We start from the raw sequence: 21149 nt of genomic DNA, 5'->3' as shown, positions 1-21149 counted from the left end.
AACTCGAGCATAGCGTTTATCCAGAAAGGTCGGATGTTGTTACAAGAGTGTCTTTTGGGGGATCTGAGTTCCTGTCTGTCTCCCACCCACATCCATCACACTAAGAGAAAAAACAGATGCCCAGGCATGACTCCTGCTATGTTGAACTTTGTGGAAAGAGAGATGTCATAGCGGTCAAAGTTGTGTTTTAGAAAGTTTGACTCTTTACATATTTGGCTGGCACAGTGATACCAAACAAGTGGGCAACTTTTTTATTACCGAATAACTGACTTTTTTCCAGTTATTTCTTTCCCAGAATCAAAGTAGTCTGTGCTGCTTGAGAAAATGTATTCTTGTCAGGCTATAAAATTCTCTATAAAACACAATTTCAGCCTTCATGGGTCACTAAAACTCACTGAAACCCAGACAAATGAAATTCTTCAATCATCATTATTTCATGGTGAACACTCCAATGAGGAATTCATTTAAAATACAATAAAGAATAATTAACATTCATCCACAAATCAAACACTCCATCCATTTTTGTTTACCCACTAATCATTTTCAGGGCTGGGGCATAGCCCAGCATGCACTGGATGAGAGATGAGAGGGATGGTACACCCTAAGGGAGGAAACCAGAGCGTCTGGACGAAATCAATGCAGACTGCTGTGCTAACTGCTGAGCCAAAAACAAAATAATAAAAGAAATAAAATAGCAATTGGCAAGGAAAATAATGACTATGACTTTCATGTTTCAGCCCATCAGAGATGGATGACAATGGCTGATATCCAATTCAAATCCAATAATGATACTCTATTCCAGGTGTTCTCTATGAGTTACGCATCTATTGACTGCTATATTCATACTTTTACTTAAAGCCAAGCAGTGGTGGAGGTGTTTAGATCTTACTACCACATTGTAATAATTCTCAATTACAGTCATTAAAAGTCCAGTGTGTAGGATTTAGTATTCAATTAGTTGCAGATTGCAACCAAATGAATACCTCCCTCATCTTCTTCTTTCAAGCATGTAAGAAAAACTCACATAAAAAGTAAAAGTCCATATCTGGATCAAGATTTAGTTTGTCTGTTCTGGGCTACTGTACAAAAATGGTGGATCAACATGGCAGACTCCATGGAAGAGGACCCACTTTCACTGTAGATATAAAGGGCTAACTTTAAGACAACGAAAACACAGCGATTCTTATTTTCAGGTGATTATAATAAAAACATACTAAAGAATATTGTATTCCATTCCTGCCAGTAAATACTCCTACCTACATTACTACACTGGACCTTTAATAGAAATATCTACAGCAGAAAAGGCAAAATATTAAAGTACTCATTATGTAGAGTGGTTCTCTTGATGTTTTGTATTGCTGGATGTTGAAAAGGGAGACACATGTCATTAAAATTTCTCAAGTAACAGCAAAGTTTTACAAGTAATACAGCTCTTGAGTTACTTCCCCCCACTGATGTAAAGTTAGTTTTGCCCTCACTGTTTGAAATCTGTAAGTTTCATGTGACAAATTGATACACTCACAAGACTTTTTGGTCAAAGAGCTAATAAAGGGTGATTTGGCAGTATAAAGTAGAAGAATGTCTGCTTCTGATCACAGCTGACAGCATCACTCCCCACTGCCGAGACATATTATCAGATCCTCTCTGTTGGGCAAGTGCTAATTATGTGGTTATGCTTTTCCTCTAAACCACAAAGGAATTAGAGCAAACTTAAGATAAATCACTGAAAGCCACTGATGTTTTCTTAAGCAGATTTACCACTTTGTCAGATGTGCTGTAAGCACTCTAATTGGAATAAATCCTTTTTTTGGGTTGTGTTTTCTTTTTTGTCTTTCAAAGTCAGTTCCAACATCCGTCTTGTTCCACTGGAAAATTATATGAGAAAATCTTTTCTTGTCACAAAAAGCAGCTATATTATTGTAAAATACACCCTAAATATACTTTACACTGATTTATAGTTCTTTTACATTTAGCTACCAGCACCACAAATGAAAAGGTGCTCCCTTAAAGCTGCAAGTCACTATAATTATTTCAAACTCTTAGTTTTTGATTATTGTACAAAGGTTACTCATTTAGAAAAGGATTTCTATATAGTAACATTTCCCACAGTATAGTCCAAGGACCAACAGATGTTGGCACAGTGAGAGGAAGTATAAGGACGATTTTTACTTTGCTCTACACATGGTATCGAGCAGACAGCTGTGTCATAATCAGATGAGAAGAGAAATCCCAGACCTGCATCGGGCCCCACTTTGGGCAAAATGTTGTCAAACAGTGGTCTGAGGTCTGAAGCTTCTTGACATGACAAAGATGTCCGGGGTTTTCCAAACTAAGTCTGCCACTGTGGCCTAGCTTTAAGACATACATTGTCTTGTCTATACTTGAGTATAGTCCTTTTTTTTCAGATTGTGGCTAAGCACATAGAGATTTTCTCTACATACACAGGAGTACTCGACCAGCATCACTACACCAGCAGCTCCCATTTATAATTATACAACAAATGCTCTCTACGCTGGTGTAATTCTCTGTGAGAAATGTCAAGACAATTTGCCACTGATTGTCATTGACAGCCAAGAGACCTGCGGTTTGAGACTTGTATTTATCATGGGTTGTCTAGTCTGACCCTTCGGGGTACTGAGCGTGCACAGGAGGCTGCGGCGTGTCACTATCTACTGCACAACTTTTGATCAGAGCAGACTTGCCATCTGCTCTGATCAAAAGAATGCTGTGTGTATGCTTTTGCTTTTCCCAGTCAGTGAACTCATCTGGCTTTTCCCGCAGATCACCCCATTGGTCGTTTTTGGCCGTCCAAAATAACTTTTTGGGGTTGATTATACGCTATCCACTGCCAGTCCAAATTACAGCTCTGTGCTGAGATGGCCCGCAAACAGCCAGAGAAACGGCGCGGTGAGCGAATGTGCACGATGCGAGCGTGGTGACAGAGGGGATGGAGGCCAGCAAAACTCACAGCTGTGCACGGCTTCCTCGAGCAACCCTTCAGAGAGACTGATAAGCAGCAAAACATCCCGTTGGTATAACATCACTGACGCTCAAAAGATAAAGCTGAGAAAACACTAGTCACTTAATCTTTTTACTTAAAAGGATAGATATCGGCCCTGAGTCTAACTTAGGCCAAGACCTTTCTATCAGCAGATTTCAATATCCTTTTTTCAAAGAGCTGCATGTTTTCTGCTTGAGAAATATGGGGAAACCTAAGGACTACCCAGCTACCATAACGGGTCCGACTGCTCCAACACTTTCAGATATTCTTGTCATCCTGATTGAGGCTGTAGTCTCGTTTGAAAGAAAAAATTGAAAGTTTCAGTTTCAGTTTTGGACTCCCTGAAGAAGGTTGGATGCCGCACTCTATCGGAATTTGGTTTTAGGTCTAACTTGTCCATGCCTTGCCAATACAGACATTTTAATTGTTTAAAAGAGAGTGCATGTGGGTTTTCTTGTGTTTTCCATAAGTATCATAGAGCACCTGAAACAAACTCAAACTGAGTCCTGAGGAAGTACTCCTATCCAAGTGTTTTTTTTCTAAAGCTCAGCAAAAATCTTAAACCTAGTTAGACAAACAACATAGTAAAATCTTAGACTCGGGCACTGATTTAAAAAAGCGTAACAAGAAATGAGAAACCCAAGGCGAATTGTTTTTTGTGTTTGAAGCCAAAGCAGAGACAGCACTGTAGACTGATATTCACAGTAGAATTAACTGTGAATAAATGTAATCCAAAATTAATGAGAAACATCCTTAAAATGTCTTATTCATGTATAAACAACCACAGGGAAACTCTCCCTTAACATTTACTGACAGACAAAGTAGCTGTGGCTAATCAGCGTAATATTATTTGTGCACATTCATGAATGTATGCTCAAGCACCTTTTGTGGTTAGTTTTTATCAGTGACCGCTGACCCCTCGCTTTTCTTAACTGTATGGGACCGCATGTGATCAAGTGCTTCGGTTTGGATCAACGCATGCGGCGGTCACTTTAAAATTCTTTAGTTGTCACATTGCTATTTTTTGGAATTATCTGTCCAGTTTGCACCTCCATAATAAACCTGCATATATTCTCCCCTTCATTCCACTTCTCTCGTGCCTACACACTGGACACATAGCTTACCCCGCACTCTCTGTTCCCCTCCCACATACCCCCAGACACATCTGCGCTCTGCTAAGTGCACTCTTCTAGTTTTATACTCTGTTGCTAATAGCACATGGGCAGCCTGTGTGCCTTACCACCTGTTTCCAGGCTATTTCTAATGACATCCACTACGCTTTTGCCAGACTCTCACATTACCACCTTCATTTTCCAGTTTCCTCTTTGGAAGATTAGTGCACTGGTGTTAATATTCCCACTGGAAACCTTACATCTCATAGATTTTGATGCATTACTAAGGCCATGGTGAAATATGTTGAGGCTGTTCTCAATCTGGTGGCTCACTAATGGCACAGTCTGCTTTCAGAAGAGCTCCATCCACTTGATGTGACCACCAGCTTTCGGCGAGATCTGCTGGACAAACTGGCGGCATTAGCGCTGTTTAAGCTCTCATCCATTGCCATAGCTACAGCACTAGTTTGTTTGTTGTACAAGGGAGTGTCCTTTCTAAACCCTCTACATATGGTCTGTGGTCACACCACTTGAAATCACACACTGCAGGGAAACTTACACACACGTGCACACACTTTCAGACTCACACGAGGACATTAACAGTGATGGCAACTAGTTTTTTCCTCTGGCAGCAAATCTAACATGAGTGGCCAACAAATGGCTCTATTTTCCAGTTATTCAGTAATACTGTGATTTTAATCTTCCTCCAAGAAGCCACAAACATAGTGGCTGCAGGGTGTGGTGGGACTGACCCAATTAAACTTCAGTATACCCCGAGAAATCTGACAAAACCATAACTCAACCTCATGACTCAAGAGCCCTATGTGCTTATTTATGTGTGTGTGTGAGGCTGTCTTGAGTCCAACTAGGCTATTTTACTATGTTGCTGCAGGGTTCGACCTAATGGAGTACTTCAACGTGAGAGATATTTTAGGAACCAGAGATGATGATGGACAAAGTTCTTACGTTCGCCTTGGCACCATGCCCATTGTACAGCAAACAGAGTAAGTGACCATCCTGTTATACTGCCAACAATACACTGCATATCTTCTTCTAAATATTTTTAATTAGATTTGAAGTCATGGTCACATGACCTGTTAGGGGCAAAAAATTTGGTGGTGGCACTGCGACCTCCCTCTATGCATTTGGAATGTTGCATTCAAGTGCTTAAGTTTGATACTATCAAATGGCTTATAGTATTTATTTTGTATTTATTGCCTAATATAATCACAAGATTTTGACACGAGGGCTTTAAAACAAGAGTTACAGGTAACAACACACATTTGTAATAATCAAATTACAAAAACAAAACATGAATTGACATGTAGTGAACATGGTGTTTTGGAAATCTGGGGGCTAAAATGGATACCACTCCCATGTCTGTAAGGTAAATATGAAGCCACAGCAAGTAGCTGGTTTAGTTTTATCATGTTTAGCACAAACAAAACAAAGATTCTGCTTGGCTCTTTCCAAAGAGTCGTCTATTTGTAAAAACAAATACACCAGCACATGCTTAAGAAAATATACAAGATGTATGACAAACAAAATGTATCATATATCATAATGCAACTGTTTTATTCATTACTGAACATTTCAAATACTGAAATGTCACTCTGCTTATGAAGCAGGAGGATATATACACATAGCGGTTACCAAGTGAAACACAGACACTATGTTTAATTTAGGGTTTGTACAATAATAGGATCACTGCAACTGTGTGTTTATCCTATTAACAGAGTCAAATAAAGCACAGTTTATGTTAACAATAACAATGTGCTTTCACTCTGCAGAGACGTGTTTCCTCAAGGCCTCCCCGATGAATATGCCTTTGTGACGACATTCAAATTCAGGAAAACCTCAAGACGTGAAGATTGGTACCTCTGGCAGGTTTTTGACAAATATGGAATCCCACAGGTGGGTCTGCCAAATGTAAATAGTCATAAATGTGACTACTATGTGTCTGGATTTGGCCAATTACAAGGTCAGCTTAGTATAGCCATTATAAATTATTGCGCATAAAACATGGAAATGTTATGTTTACCTCTGCCAAATCTCCTGATCATAATTCTCAAATGCAATCTCAAATTGTAATATTATGTTTAATACTTTAATTCTGAAAATTTGGCTTGATTATTTACTTTCATAATTTACCACCACAGCATTATTTCTCTACATCTTAACTTGAACTTGAACTGCCGGTATCTTTCAGCTCCTGTCATTAACATCTTGCCTTTGACTTGTCAGGTGTCCATTCGGCTGGACGGTGAGAACAAGGCGGTGGAGTACAATGCTGTCGGGCTGACAAAGGATGCTGTCAGAGCTGTGTTCAAGAATCCTGAAGTTGACAACCTGTTTGACCGCAGCTGGCACAAGATTGGCCTCAGCGTGGAGGCCAAGTCTGTATCTCTGTACCTGGACTGCAAACATATCCAGACTCTGCCCATTGAAGACAGGGAGGACATTGATATCCAGGGGAAGACAGTGATTGGCAAGAGGCTGTATGATAGTGTGCCAATTGATGTAAGTGTTTACTTGCATGTGTAGCAGTGTAATATCCTCATGTTAGTGAAACATCTTTGTGGCACATTTTAAATGCAAGAAAATAACCTTGGCGTATGCCCTAATATCCCCAGAGTGGATGATATTAGGGCATACGCCAAGGATATTTTCTTGCGGTTGATATGTTCATCAGTTGTTTATCTGTGTCCATGCAGTTTGACCTCCAGAGGATGATGATTTACTGTGATTCCAAGCACGCAGAGCTGGAAACCTGCTGTGATCTACCCAACGGACCTGTGAGTATTTTAAGCAGTGTCAAAATTCATGGAGATTAATTAAAGATTTGGTTGTCTACAAATACCAGCACCACATAATAATTACATAGCCTAAATTGCGATAGATGCATGAAAAAAAAAAGGCTGTTTGAAATAAAAGTTACAGTCAGATGAGTGCATTTGTTTCTAATTGCAGGTTACTTTAACAGAGTAAGCTGTCTCGTTTTATCCCAAACTAGTCTCTAATTTGAAACCCTTGGGTTTTTAGCTTGAAAACACACAGATAGGTTAACACGAAACATTTCATTTTTTGGCTTTGTTGCCTAATGTAGCTCACACGGCAACAGGATCATTTTGTAAAGCCGCTGAATACTGTTACAGAACCAACCAGATGTGCTCACAACAAGGTTTGCATGGTTATCTGCTACGCTCACTAGTCACAAGAGCACATAAACAATCAACCACTTCTTTGGTTGAGCCAGCCGGTCTTACATGTGAAGGTGTAGTTTAACGTTTTGGTAAGTCTTATTGGCTAGAGACCTTGTGGTGGAGACAAAATTCCAAAAAGTCACTGTGCCTGCCATTGTTAGCCAGCATATAGTTACAGCATGTAATTTCCTTTTTTAAATTTTATGTTTTTATGGATCAAACAAAGAAGATACAACGGGTTAATTAGTTCTCTTGAAAGTGTGTTTTTAAACTTTGAAACCAGCCTAGCCGTTCCCCCCTGTACACTTGTGCTAAGCTAAATACTTTTACACATCCATTAAAAGACATTTATTGTCCTTTCACCACCTCATTCTTTCAGTTTTTCAGTTTCGGCTTGAATATTCTCTTTTCAGTGCCCGAAGAAAGTTGTTACAGAGGCCCCACCTGTGGAGATCCCAACTCCAACGCCAACTGTTGCGGAGCAGCAAATAGGCCCTCAAGTGAACTGCTCCTGTCCCAGCGGAGAGAAGGTGAAGCCACCTGACTTTACCCAGCTTTATCCCTGTCTATTATTTCTATGGATGAGTGGGAATCCTTTCTTTTAATGACTTTCGAAAAGACCTCTGTATTTTCATTTCTCGCAGGGAGAGATCGGCGCTGCTGGTGTTGCAGGACCTAAGGGTGATAAGGTCATCTACCGCTGCTTTCTTTAAGTACTAGTTTGTCCTGAAGTACAGTTTCAGTGTGTTCCAGAGTTGTTGTTTTTTTTTATTGTGTGAACATACGTTTTCAGGGTGACACTGGCTCTAAGGGTGCCGTCGGACTGCCTGGACTCAGAGGAGAAAAAGGAGAAACTGTATGAAAACTTAAAGTGTGCATATTTACAAGTGTTGAGTTTCTTCAGCACATCACGTGCTGTTCACATAGTTTCAAAGCTTTGTCGGTACTGTTAATACATCATACACATTTAGTTTATTTCAGATTGCATGCCTTCCAGCTATTATCTCAACTGCTTTTTTTCCTGCCTCGATAATAATTGATCCTTATCGATTAATTATTTGCAGGGCAAAGTAATCTCTGTCAGAGGTGACAGAGGTGCCAAGGTAAGTAAACTTGCTCTCACTGATGCTGCATGAGCAATACATGTTTGTCTACATGCATATTTCATATTGCATGTAAATGTTACACTATTATCTAACTTATTTCTTAAAAAATATATTACATCTTTTTTTTTCCTATCTTTTGTTTAATGTTTTTCCTTTGACCTCTGTCAGGGAGTGGCTAGGAAAATGCTCATAGCTGTTATTGTCAGAATTACAGGACAGGTTACCACAGAGGATGTGTAACAGCGAAGGCAGGCCTATGCAGACGCCCACCCAGTTCAAATAACAGCCTCTCTCCTGCCTGGCAGTGCCAGCTGGGAGTCTCGGAGTATAATTTATTCCTTGAGACAAAGTCCCCGGCATGCATCATTCAAGCTGTCCAGAGAGGGACACTTAAAATGGCCACAAGAGGTCTGGAAGAGGAGACGTGGTCTTCTCATCATCTTATCTACTTTGGGCGGGATAGGTTTTAGAATGCATTTCTTATGGATAATAGTATTTAACTCTGTTCTTGTAGGGAACTTTCTCATTTTACCATTAGTAATGGAGTCAGACAGACAGCAGAACTAATTTCATGATAAATTTATTTTCGTTTTGTAGTTTTCCTCTGCTGTAAACCTCTGTGGTTTGATAAAAGTGCATTAAATCAAACTTCAATGCAGAGCATCCCTGTTGCTTTTCTATTTCTTCCTGTCTGCATGAGCATCTGTCTTCACTTTCTCAGAGAGAAGGCTGCAATTTGTTGTTGTAAACTTTTTTAAAGCTGATGCAAAAACATGACGTAAGCCGACATCAAGCTGTGGTTAAAAATGGCTACGTCGGTCATTCAGTTGCATGGGGTGAAAGTGAATTCATCCGGCTTTGATTGCTTCTAATTGCATCTTTAACCGACAAGACCAGGCAATTCCCCGTGTAGCAGCGTTGTTATAGATAATGTCTTTTTCGTTATAGGGTACAGCAGAGCAGGACGCCTTACTCCTAATCTCTGTGATGAAAGAAATGACGTGCGTTAAAATGATATAAGCTCCCGAAATAATTAAAGGGCAACCGTGTGTGACTTGTAAAGTGGTTTATGAAGCAGAGGGAAGTCTTGCGGTGGGCAAGACCTCATCGGGGTACTGTGTAATTTAACAGTCGTTACTTTTCACTCAGTCCGGCTTTCGAATTCCAAGGGATTCCTTGGCATAGCATATGACATCAGTGTACAAACCAAAAGTGCAACACACCGAAGACAATAGAAAGCCATTGTTCCTTGAGTCTTTGGTTGGATCTGGGACCAGACCATAGTGGGTCTTGGTGAGGATGTTGACAGCTGTTAGCATAGTCTGGCTCTCAAACATTTACTCAAAAGTTTGTATGTGTTTATGTTCATCTTGACCTGTGTAACTCTTTGTGTGCTTATAACTTGTTAACTTCGTCCAAATGTCTTTGTCAATGTTCAATTAATCGAGTGAATTCATCTCTAACGTTTGTTCTGTGCTTTACATTAATCCTCCAACCACCATGTACTAAACCATGATCTGTGATGCTACCAGGTTGACACTCTGACAGCACGCCATCGTCGCCTGTAGTACCGGCCATCCTGCATGCTTCCGTGTTACAGAACGGTCAAAGTAAATACTTGCTTTCTTTTTGCAGGGTGATACAGGCAGCATAGGGTTGACAGGTCCTCCTGGACAAAGAGGAGAGAAGGTGTGGCACTCGTGACCCTGGACATGTGGAGGATTTCTTTTCTAATATGTTGAATCTTTAAAGTTCACATACTGGTATTAATTATGTGTTTCCAATTATCTGACAGGGACTTGGTGGTGTGCCAGGTATTGATGGCTTACCCGGAGACAAAGGAGACAAAGTAAGGAACACATGTTGTTTAAAATTTCGGTCAGCGTGTGTGAAACGTTTGCAAATGTTTTCATCTGTATGTTTCTTTTTGTAAATAGGGTGAATCAGGAGCAGCTGGTAATCCAGGGCTGCCAGGCACAGCTGGACTAAAGGTGTGTGAATGTGGTCTTTCTATTTTGAATCCATGCATTTGTGAAAAAAAGTGTTGATGTTGGTAAAAAAAAAAAAAAGGATATCTTTAGTCATTCTAGCTTTGGCACTGATCTCACTGAGACGCACTTGTTCTGTTAAATGGGCGTACATACGTTTTTCTGGACAATTGCCTCTCAGCTTGTTATCGATTTCCTGTGAAAAAGGGGGGCAGTTTGGTTGACTTTCCCTTGGATGAAGCAGCAGCTGGGGAAAGAGCCAGGAGGGGGAGGAGGGATGGGCGCCGGCTCAGTTTTGGCCTTTTCGACTGTGACAGTGTGTGTTCGACCCAGGATTGGAGGAAATAATCTCCCCTTTTTGATACAGCACAAGGAATATTAAATCAGAGAAAATAGAGCTCCTAACCTCGGCTTTGACCTGGTATATCGTATTACTATTAAGATATGAGGGAAATGGCTGTAACACAAAATAAATACAGTAATTGGAATATAAGTGTGTAAGAAACATAATTGGCTATTTGTATTGCCTTATAAGCCTCCTTTTTCTGCTCTGCATCATACTAGATGTCTAAATAAGCAACTGTTTGCTACCTTGTTAGCCACTACAACTATAATGGAAACACTGTTTTGTGAATAAGGCCAATTAATCTATTAATCTACTCAGAGTTTTCAGTATCTTTACAGCTTCACATGGGTTCCAGTGGTAAAACTAAAGATACATTACAAATGATTGTGAGAAGACACATTTCTTTCATTCTTTGAATGACAAAAGAGTAAAAGTGAGGTCAGAGGTGAAATGTCAAGGTTCTCCCATGTGGGGTGGACTTGTAAATGACAACTGCTGTTTCTTTTTTAGGAGTTTCAGGTTTCTTAGTTGGTCAGTTACATTTCTTATTCTTAGTCCCCCAGTTGGCCTGTAATAATTGCTGAATCAGTCAGTAACAATGACACTTTTAGATTTTCCCAAATCAGTAACATCTACTAATATAGTTATTATGATCTATATTATATAGGGGATTCAAGGGGAAGCAGGAATTCCTGGCTTGCCAGGACCAAAAGGCGTCATTGTGAGTATAATGTAAATGCACCTCATCTAAATGATTGGTTATGATTTGACAGTGTAAATGATAAAATATATCATGATGTTTTGTTTTAGGGTGAATCAGGTAGAAAAGGCGAAAAAGGAACTGATGGAGCCAAGGTAAGTAACACTGCGCCACTTCCCAAACATAACATATATCAAATTTTAATTGTTGAAAGTAAACAGATCAGCATGCATCACATTCACGCAGTTCCACGCAGTGTTAATGGGACCTTCCTGCCACAACTGGCCTCAGATTTGACTGCAACAGATAAAGGGTCAAGATCTTGCTCAAGAGCACTTGACCAAAACACAGTAGTCGTTGCTGAGGAACAAGAGGGAGTTGTTCATTTACTTTCCATGTTTTCCCATCATGTTCTGGGACTTGAACTTCGATGTCTGATTGAACCTGTACAAAACAGAGTTCATACTGTGCAATCTTGACGACAGGGTTAACTTCTGAGAGAGTCCATTATTCTCAGAGGCACCGAGAACTGAGGGGCGTAATTGTGCAAACAGATGTGGCTTCCTTGATTCACTCTCCACACTTCCTGTCTGGGATTCTGTGGGGGTGTTTGGCTATAACGCAGCGCATTCAGGCCTACTAAAGCTTTGTTGATGTCTGAAGTTTCCGCTCAGTTGCTAAAACCTTTTTCCCTTTCGCCATCACAATGGTGTTAGAAAGCAATTCAGGCTGCTAATAAATCAGCGAAAGGTTATCTCCCAGCATCACAATGGGTTCCAGCTGAAGTCAAGTTGTCAAGATGTTTCTTTTTCAGTGATACTGCAAGTAACAGATTGAGCAACCACAGCAGGACGATATGAGAAACACTTGTAGCAATTACTTTTGTATCACATCGAGATGTCAACTTGAATTTAAATGTAAATGACTTTAACAAGGAGTCGGTAGAAAGCAGCAAACACGCAATCGGCACACTGATTACTTTGCCATATGGCATGAGGATGTGTATTGGGTTCGAGGTATACTGAAGCTCCATTCAAACGTGCTGATGCCAGGTTTAGAGCTGTCTGTCAGCCAGTCAGTCAGTCAGCAAGCAATTTCCTGTAGGTGAAAACTGGAAAAGTACTTGCCTCAGTAAAGTGATAAAGGGAATAGGTGCTTAAGAGGAGGCATCTGGAGTTGAAGTCTGGGCAATGTTTACTGACTGACTGAAAAGTCAGGGATGTGTTTTGGGTTACATAGAGCTGTCCGTTGCTGAAATATCTAACTCTCTATTAGCCATGCTAGCAGGATATGTCTCCAAGGATGGTAATGTGGTCCACCATTTTGGTCCAGAGAGAAACATCTCAACTGGTAAATTGGGTGCAGATATAAATGGCGCCAAGAGGATGAATCCTAATGAGTTTAATGATCTGCTGGCTTTAGCACCACCAGGAGGTCAAAGTTTTCACATATCAACACATGCTAGATGGAGTGACAAGAAATGTGGTATAAGCATTCATGGTTGCCTAATAATGTGTCATAATGACTTTGATCTCTTGACTTTTACATTTATGGCTTTGAGTTAAATATATTATTTGGTTTGGTACAGACAAACGTTCATTCATTTAAGTGTAACAACTCTAGTGATCCCTGACTTTTCATCTCGTGTCACCATTACATCAAGACTTTACCTTGTTCAACCAAATTCCTGCAAAACTCATCTTCCCATCAGCCTCAGCTACACCTTGTGTGTAGCGCTAATTAGCAAAAGCATGCTAAACTAAGTGACTACAATGATGTTAAGTCCCACAAATGTGGATGTATTAAGGATAGCGCTGTGCTACAAACTTGGTTTTTGTGATATATTCTTTTCATTTTCTGCCTTTACAGTATCTTACAAGCAATGGTTCTTGCAAACATATATAATATAACATACATCACTTCATGTGACTTTCACAACACAAAACTTACAAGACATTGGATGTTTAGATAAGTAAATATACAACTTTCAGATCACTTTTGTTAAATCAGTGGAGTAGAGAAACTGGCATTTATTTGCACTATATATGCACTCTTTTCGTGAGCAGTTCACCCTTTCACTTTCACAAATATATATCACGACAGTGTGGTCACAATTCGGCCTACCATTATGACTAACACAGTCAAAGATACAGAAATGCAACAGACATAAAATCATAAATCTGTAACCATGCACGTGAATACATTTTCTCATATGCTTGCTGTCATTTTAGGGCGAGGAAGGTTCCTCTGGATTACCTGGGAAACCTGGTCTTTCGGGGAAAGATGTAAGTTTTGATATTTTTGTTTAAAATACTTCTCTGTGACAGACCTAGTGAGTCAAATCTTTGTGGTAATAAAACTTTTCTCTTAAATTGAACAGGGTTTGAGAGGAATGGCTGGTGCACCTGGTCCCAGCGGAGTTAAAGGCACCAAGGTATGCTCCCCCTCGCGCTGCATGCAAAACGCTCTGTTCAATTAATCATAAACAGCTCAAAGAGGATATTGCCGTAAGCATAATGTCATTAAGCTGCGCTGATATAAATCATTTCAAAGAGGTATCATCAGTTTCCCAAGCTACTGTCTGCGCTCTCCAGACATTCCTCGGTCTCCTCTGTGAACCATCAAAGTCAGCCCACTCATTTGTCTGCGAAAATAAAATGCTGAGTTCATTTGTCTGTCTGTAATTACTGACTTTGATTATTCTTCCAGTGGTGCACACATGCTTATACCACACCCATACACATGCACAAGCATGCACGCATACACACATATGCAATAGCTGCCATACTTTACCAACAAGATTCTCTCAAGGCCTACAATAAGTACACACTTTAACACGTGCCATCATAAATTATGGTTGTTGTGTGTCACTACCGTGTTGCTCGAGGTGCTTTACCCTGAAAGTCTTGATTCTAATGGAGGGCTTTTCATCCTTGTTGTGTGCAATACGTCACAGGGGGAGAGAGGTCTTCCTGGATTACCTGGAGATGTGGTAAGTACCAAAAATAGACCAAAAGTATGTATGAATTATATTAATTCTTATGGATTACAGGCTTGTTTAGAGATGAAGAACATAATGGAGTGATCGAGAGTGGAAGATGAAAAAGAGCAAACATATAACTTGAGTGATTGAATGATTTATCAAGACATAATTAGCAAAATTGGATTAATTGATAACGATTCTTTGTTGCAGCCCTATGAAGGGCAGAAGAACATCATTTTACAATATATTTACTTTCTTCAGTAACAAAAACATGAAGCCATAGAGGGTGTTTAGGTCAAATTACAGTGAACACAATGAAACGACAATAGCCATGTTTCCATAAATGTATGCTGATGCACATTTTGAAGTATACATTAGAAAAGTTTGATGGGAAAGGAAAATTTGATGGGCCATTTTTCCGAAAAAAAGAGCTAATGTGCTTAAAGGATCAGTGTGTAAAGTCTAGTGGCATCTAGTGGTGTAGTTGCAACCCACTCGCCTCAACCTCTCCTTCCTAGTGTGAAGAAAATACTACATGTGAAAAAAACGTGGAAAACCATAACCAGTGTGCAGTTTGTCAGTGACTGATCAGCTGTTTTTGCTCTTCATATAATACATGCATGACTCTCATTCTTTTAATTACGTCACCTTGTCGCACCCGCGTCCTCTGGTTGTCTGACTAGAGAACTGGCGCCACCTGCTGCTTATCTCATGAACCAGCTTCTAATATTCCTTTACCAGTAGATGGAAATGAGCGTTTTCTTTTACAGAATTACTACCAGTAGATGGAAATGAGCGTTTTCTTTTACAGAATTACTAGAAACTTTGTTAAACATTTGGATAGAAACATAGCTAATGATATTTACTCATTATTTATACATCTTTTCTTTTTATTTCAGTTTCAAAAAGACGGCTTGCAAGGTGAAAAGGTGAGTAAGTGTTCGTAATGTAACAGTTGACCATGTTTACCGCGTTAACTGATAAGTTGATATTATATAGTGTAAGTGTATAGAAATGTTTATATGGACTGGATGCAGACAGCAGACATCATAACAGTAAAGATGGCTCAGTTCAAGTAACAGTAGCAGTGAACCAGCATAGCAGGACTTTCAACTAAGTGGAATGCAAATATGATTAATACACCTGCTATGACATTTCAAAAAGTCCATTAGTAAAGTATAATTAACTACTGTATATCAGGAAATAGGGTAGCACATTATTAATGTCAGTGTCAGTCCAGTCATGAAAAACACAGTCAGCAACATGACCAGAAAAACAACCCTATGGAATATTGTTGTTGTGCATTTACTTTACTTATAGAAATGATGATACACCTCACTCATGTGTTTGACCTGTTTTAGGGAGAAGGTGGACCTCCTGGGCCTCCAGGGCCTGAAGGCCCCCCAGGCCCTCCTGTAAGAATAATGATTTGTAACTCCCTCTTTTTTTTCATGTTATCAATTTGTTGCTGTTTAACTTTTAATATTTTGTTGTTGTGGGGGGAAAAACATATTTTTAGGTGTAATACTGAGCAGTTAATGGAAACACATCTGAACATTTTATTTCACAGGGTCCTCAGGGTCTGCAAGGTCTACCAGGGGAGCCCGGAGAGTTCGGCCAGAGGGTAAGAATCTCATTTAGATGGAAGACTAATCCGAACATTTCTTATCCGCATTTCTTCACTACAGTACTGAGGTCTTAAACTGTACTAGGAGATGCGCAACAAAGGTTTCAGTGTGCTGTGTTTATATATGTACCTGAGTTTACAGCACATATAGAGAGAGTCTTCTTGTCAACAAACTCATATCACTGGAAAAAAAATGTTGGTAATTGGCGGCTTAATTGCCAAAGAAAATCTTAAGTGGCAATCCATCATTTTTTCTTTTAATTCGGGAATCTGGCATTCACAATTTAGGCTAATATGGGACATCTGAACGTGGACGAAACCATTATCTCATAATTTTGTATGGCAAGATTGCATCAGGGACTTGTTACTCCAACCTCGAGGCAGTGCTGCTCAGTCTGCATACAAATCACATCATCTCCAATGGCCCTATCCCACACATCCCTCCTCATGTAACATAAACATACCATTACCTAGAGTATGTATTGAGCCGGGTTGAGGTTAGAGACAGAATCTATAGAAAACCTGACAGGACAGTCTGCCTGGGGAGAAAGATCCTACCTGAAGCATTTACATTAGCTTCCTCCTATCTGACCTTTTGCCTTTGCTATGGGAGGTCACAGAGGACATATTAGACAACGAAATAAAGTGACAACTTGTTTGCTCCACTGCTTCATGAAGGAAATGTATATACTACTATATAAGAGCAAATAGCTTTGCGAGAAATGTGATGGATCTGGATTATGTTTTTTACCGACACAATAAGAAAATGTGATCTTGGAATTCCCACACACTTAGTTAAGATTAGAGGGAGTTGTTTAACACTGAAAAAAAAACCCAACAATAACCTGAAGCTAGAAACTAGAAACCATGTAACCACAAACTCAACATCAGACTGTTTTCGTGCTCACAATGAACCAAACCTTGTAATGCTAAACTCGCCAAACAATAATTTTGTGATAATGAGTAAAACAAAACAAAACAAAAGAGATATTTTCATGCATGCTGTCTTTTGAGGGTTCTGTGCTTTTTATTGCTTTAGTCTGACTTTACATATGCAGAAAAACTGTTTACTGCGTTTTGACTAAAATGAGATTATTATGCCTCCAGAGAAGCTCTCGTAGGACAAAACTCTAATATGCAGTAATTGGAAGTTTATACTTTAGTCCCCTAACTGCATTTATCATATTCCACTGAGATTATCTTGAATTAGGAAAACTGATATTTATACCACATGCTAATTAGATTTGATATTGTAACTGTTATCTGTGTTTGTAGAATTATCTACAAAAACTGTCCCTTGTCTCTCATATTCTTTTCCCACTGTCCCACGATACTCTGCTCCCATCACACAGTAGTGTGTAATTAAAGCAGACACAGTGGTTCTACATAATTTGTTCTTCCAAAACATTAACAAAGATAGTGACCTCCATTCCCCCCCTCTACTGGGAGCAATTAACTTCTCGTCGGCAATATGTTGGAATCAACGTTTGCAGCTGCTCAGTTGGGCAGCAGAAGCGAGGCAAACCTCCTCTGGCCACGAATGAAAGACTTTACTCAAACCAGAATGCATTTTGCCAGACAGGCTTCTCTCAGATGGAGGGATTTATAGTTTATTAACGTGAGTAAAGCAATCACGTTGGGTTCAGATTCCATAATATCTAGAAAATCTCCCACTGTGCAGCCGTGCTTTTATTTTTTGAATGTCACTGGAGGTCCTGCTGAAGCATTTTACAGCCCCATGGGATGCTTTACAAGTGAATCCTAAAAAAATACAGACAGACGGCAAGGAGCTTGACCTATTTTCCCCGGCTTTAGAGTTGTTATACCTCAGCTGAAGATTCACTGGGAAAAAGTGAAGGTAGGCTGAAAGCTGTGATAAGAGGGTGGTCTCCACCGCTGCCAGTGCTGATAGAGTGAGGCTGTATGGTTGAGTTGGTATAGATTGAGCCACTTTCACCTCCACTGCCGCAAAGCTCTCATCAGTCGTGTGTGTCACCGCTGCTGAGGCCTGCCTATTCACCTCTTTCCTGATATGACAGCCGAGGGCAGGCAGCATGGGCTGGAGTGTGAATAGTCTCAAAGGGCTGTGGAGGACAGCGTCAACAAACATGTGGAGAAAAATAAGACAAAAAAATGGATTAAAGAGCATTAGGGGTTTCTTGTAAACAGTAATCTGGAAATAAATGGGAGAAAATGTGTTTTTCTTTAGCTTTCTTGTGCATTTTAACTAGTTTGCTTAAAAAGTTCAGTGTCCATAAATGCACATCTGGTTTGCTGGACTTAAATTAATGAATTAAATGTACTGTCTTCTAAATGACTGAATTATCAAGATGTTGGCTCATTATGTTGGTTTCCAATTACAGAAGACAGCTAGGAAATCTGTATGAAAATAAATAATAGTAGTTTAAGCTTTAGCTAAAGGCAATGGGTATCTTGGAATGGATTTTTTTTATTTCTTTTTCTAAATGTTGTCCTGCCAAATTCTGGTTGAGAAATGCTGAATCTTAGTACAATAATGCTGGGTTTAAAAATACACGTTTGGCCCCGAGAAAATACAACTATTTGTTCTCACATTCTACTATGGGAGATACATTCTCCCATAGTAGAATGGGAGAACAAATACAACTACATTTTTGAAACTCTCCTGTAGTTCTTAAACCCCCAAATAGAAGAAATAATACAGAGGACCTCAGCATCCTGAGTAATCATGCATTTAGTTTTTGCATTAATTTGACTATTGTCTTTCAGGGAAAGAAAGGTGAAAGTGGATTGCCTGGAGTCGACGGCCTTCCTGGACCCCCTGTAAGAACGCATTTCATTTCATAGCAAGCAAAATGTACATGCATATTGCTAATACACTTGTTTAAAATAACATTTTCAGCTCCTTCTTGCACCTCAGAGACCTCTCAGGGAGAACTGGGGAGAAATCATTTGGTATTTTAATTGCGTGGGTTGCTCAATATTTGATGTGACCCACAAAGCACAAAATTGCTGCTCTCTCAGAGGTGTCTTCACCGTGTGTTTTAATAGAGGGAAAATAAACAAGCTAGATTAAAACCAACAGGTTATGTCAATTAATTTTCCAAAGTGCTCCCTGGAGCAAAATAGAAATACACCTGTCTTCAAGTGTTATCCAAGGTTGAATGAACTGTAAACGGTGCTGTAATACCTCCCTCTAGTGGCCGTTTGCTGGTAATAGTGACACTGCCTTTTTGCATATGCATCCATATAAATACAATTCTTGGGTCGAGTTTGTTTTTGCAAAAGAATATTACAGACTATTTTTGTCCAAAATTCATAAATACCTTCAAAACCCCACATAATATCAGTATCATTATGAAATGATGCTCAAGAGATACCTTTTTACTTTTTTTTTTGCAGGGTCCTCAGGGTCCACCTGGGTCACCAGGAAACCAAGGACACACCGGACCTCCTGTAAGTAATCAAACATACAATTAAGGACACAATAATTTTTAAACATATACATTTATTTTGACAACACATAAATGCATGTTAAAGAATGAATAACATGTTCAAATACCTGTTCTCTTCTTCTTTATGAAGGGTCTACCTGGTGAAATTGGATTTTCAGGAAAACCTGGAGAGCCTGGAAAGCCTGTGAGTCGACCTTTTACTCCCAGATAAAAACATCATTTATCGTTAATGGTACTTTAAATCATTGATGTTAAATCTCTGTTGTCATTTTTATGTTCATGTCACTAAATGTCAAACTTTTGTCACTGATCTTCAAAGGGTATTCCTGGTAAAGACGGTCTGGACGGTCTTCCTGGAAATGACGGTGCCATGGTCAGTATGACCTTTAAAGTGTCTTTTTTTTTCAATCTTCCAGGCTCACAGTGAACAAACTTGCTGCACCACTCAAGACTTTTGTGTGAACAAATGCTGAAATTACAGTGTGATGGTGTGTAATGGGATAGTGGTCACTCAACAACAGAGAATTATTACCCAAATCTGCAGTTTTGCTCCGCTGTATTGAATTTCTTAGTGTCTTTTAGCTTATTGTTTTGTTTTTTGGACTAATGTTTTGATTCACTCTCACTGCTCTCATTAATCGTGTCTCCAGATGCAGCATACTGCTATTTCCAATAAAACAATCTGAAAAACCTCACTGTATGCCACCGAACAGCAAACAAAGTTAGAAACTATCTGGTGAACAAAGATTAGTATCTAGAACCTTAAGATGTGGCAGTACTTTTGAGGAGTTACTGTACAAAAAAAAACAAAAAAAACCCAAGAAGGATAGTGAATATTGGACTGAGGTTCATCAGACGGCCAGAAACACTTGGGATTAACAAAAAGATGCTAATATTACTTTGTGTCTGCTATATGTAAATAGAAAAACGTTTTCTAACACATTAGAAATGTCAACTGTACAAGGCTAAGTATGTCAAACATGTGTGTCGTTTAGCTTGTAGAGTTTTTAGAAGCAAACAATAGTTTTTGGATGACATGTCAACATTCGATTGACACAATAAGTTGAATGTTGATTGAATGTGATGGCTAAACTGAGGTGTGGTAGATTTACCTTGACTACACACACTGTCTGGCAAATTACAGATTTTTGAAAGTATGATATATAAATCGAAATCTCGTGTCTCTGAAGGGGCCCAGAGGAGAGCGAGGAGCAGATGGTTTCCCTGGCAAGGTTGGAATTAAGGTACTGTAACTTAAACATACTCAAAAACACACCGGAGATGACTCAAGACGTATGCATATGTATTTTCCATATGCAAATCTGACATTTTAATGGCCTTCTCCCCAGGGTGACGAAGGGCCTCCCGGACCAAGAGGACCTCCAGGGGATAGAGTGAGTTTACAGCTGTTGACTTTTTTGATTTGGGATATTTCATAAGATACAGAAGAATGTCATGTCACATGCATGTTTTAATATAGGGAGAAGCTGGTTCCCCTGGACAACCAGGTGCTGGTGGAGTAAGAGGAGACAGAGGTGCTCAGGTAGGTGCAGCTATACTAAAAGCGTTTTATCAACAGGACTATGTTTATTCTGGCTATAAACCCGAAATTTTACAAGATTATTCCATGTTTTAATATTTAACTGTGT

General features: G+C 39.5%; 1 protein-coding gene across 1 annotated transcript in view; it reads left to right on the top strand.

Annotated features, from left to right (window-relative positions):
- Positions 1–21149, top strand: part of col22a1 (collagen, type XXII, alpha 1) — a 49197-nt gene that overhangs the window by 8558 nt on the left and 19490 nt on the right. Inside the window, exons 5-30 of the mRNA XM_019258395.2 lie at positions 5006–5117; positions 5904–6027; positions 6358–6633; positions 6828–6908; positions 7730–7846; positions 7961–8005; positions 8110–8172; positions 8381–8419; positions 10058–10111; positions 10218–10271; positions 10360–10413; positions 11424–11477; positions 11567–11611; positions 13688–13741; positions 13837–13890; positions 14413–14448; positions 15339–15368; positions 15801–15854; positions 16010–16063; positions 18815–18868; positions 19448–19501; positions 19631–19684; positions 19820–19873; positions 20691–20744; positions 20850–20894; positions 20981–21043. Coding sequence (XP_019113940.2) covers positions 5006–5117; positions 5904–6027; positions 6358–6633; positions 6828–6908; positions 7730–7846; positions 7961–8005; positions 8110–8172; positions 8381–8419; positions 10058–10111; positions 10218–10271; positions 10360–10413; positions 11424–11477; positions 11567–11611; positions 13688–13741; positions 13837–13890; positions 14413–14448; positions 15339–15368; positions 15801–15854; positions 16010–16063; positions 18815–18868; positions 19448–19501; positions 19631–19684; positions 19820–19873; positions 20691–20744; positions 20850–20894; positions 20981–21043 — 1778 coding nt within the window. The remainder of the gene's footprint in view (positions 1–5005; positions 5118–5903; positions 6028–6357; positions 6634–6827; positions 6909–7729; positions 7847–7960; positions 8006–8109; positions 8173–8380; positions 8420–10057; positions 10112–10217; positions 10272–10359; positions 10414–11423; positions 11478–11566; positions 11612–13687; positions 13742–13836; positions 13891–14412; positions 14449–15338; positions 15369–15800; positions 15855–16009; positions 16064–18814; positions 18869–19447; positions 19502–19630; positions 19685–19819; positions 19874–20690; positions 20745–20849; positions 20895–20980; positions 21044–21149) is intronic.

The sequence above is a fragment of the Larimichthys crocea genome, chromosome XIII (assembly GCF_000972845.2).
Source record: "Larimichthys crocea isolate SSNF chromosome XIII, L_crocea_2.0, whole genome shotgun sequence".
Taxonomy (NCBI): Eukaryota; Metazoa; Chordata; class Actinopteri; family Sciaenidae; genus Larimichthys; species Larimichthys crocea.
The sequence above is the reverse complement of the archived record's forward strand: the minus strand, read 5'-3'. Positions and strand labels throughout refer to the sequence as shown.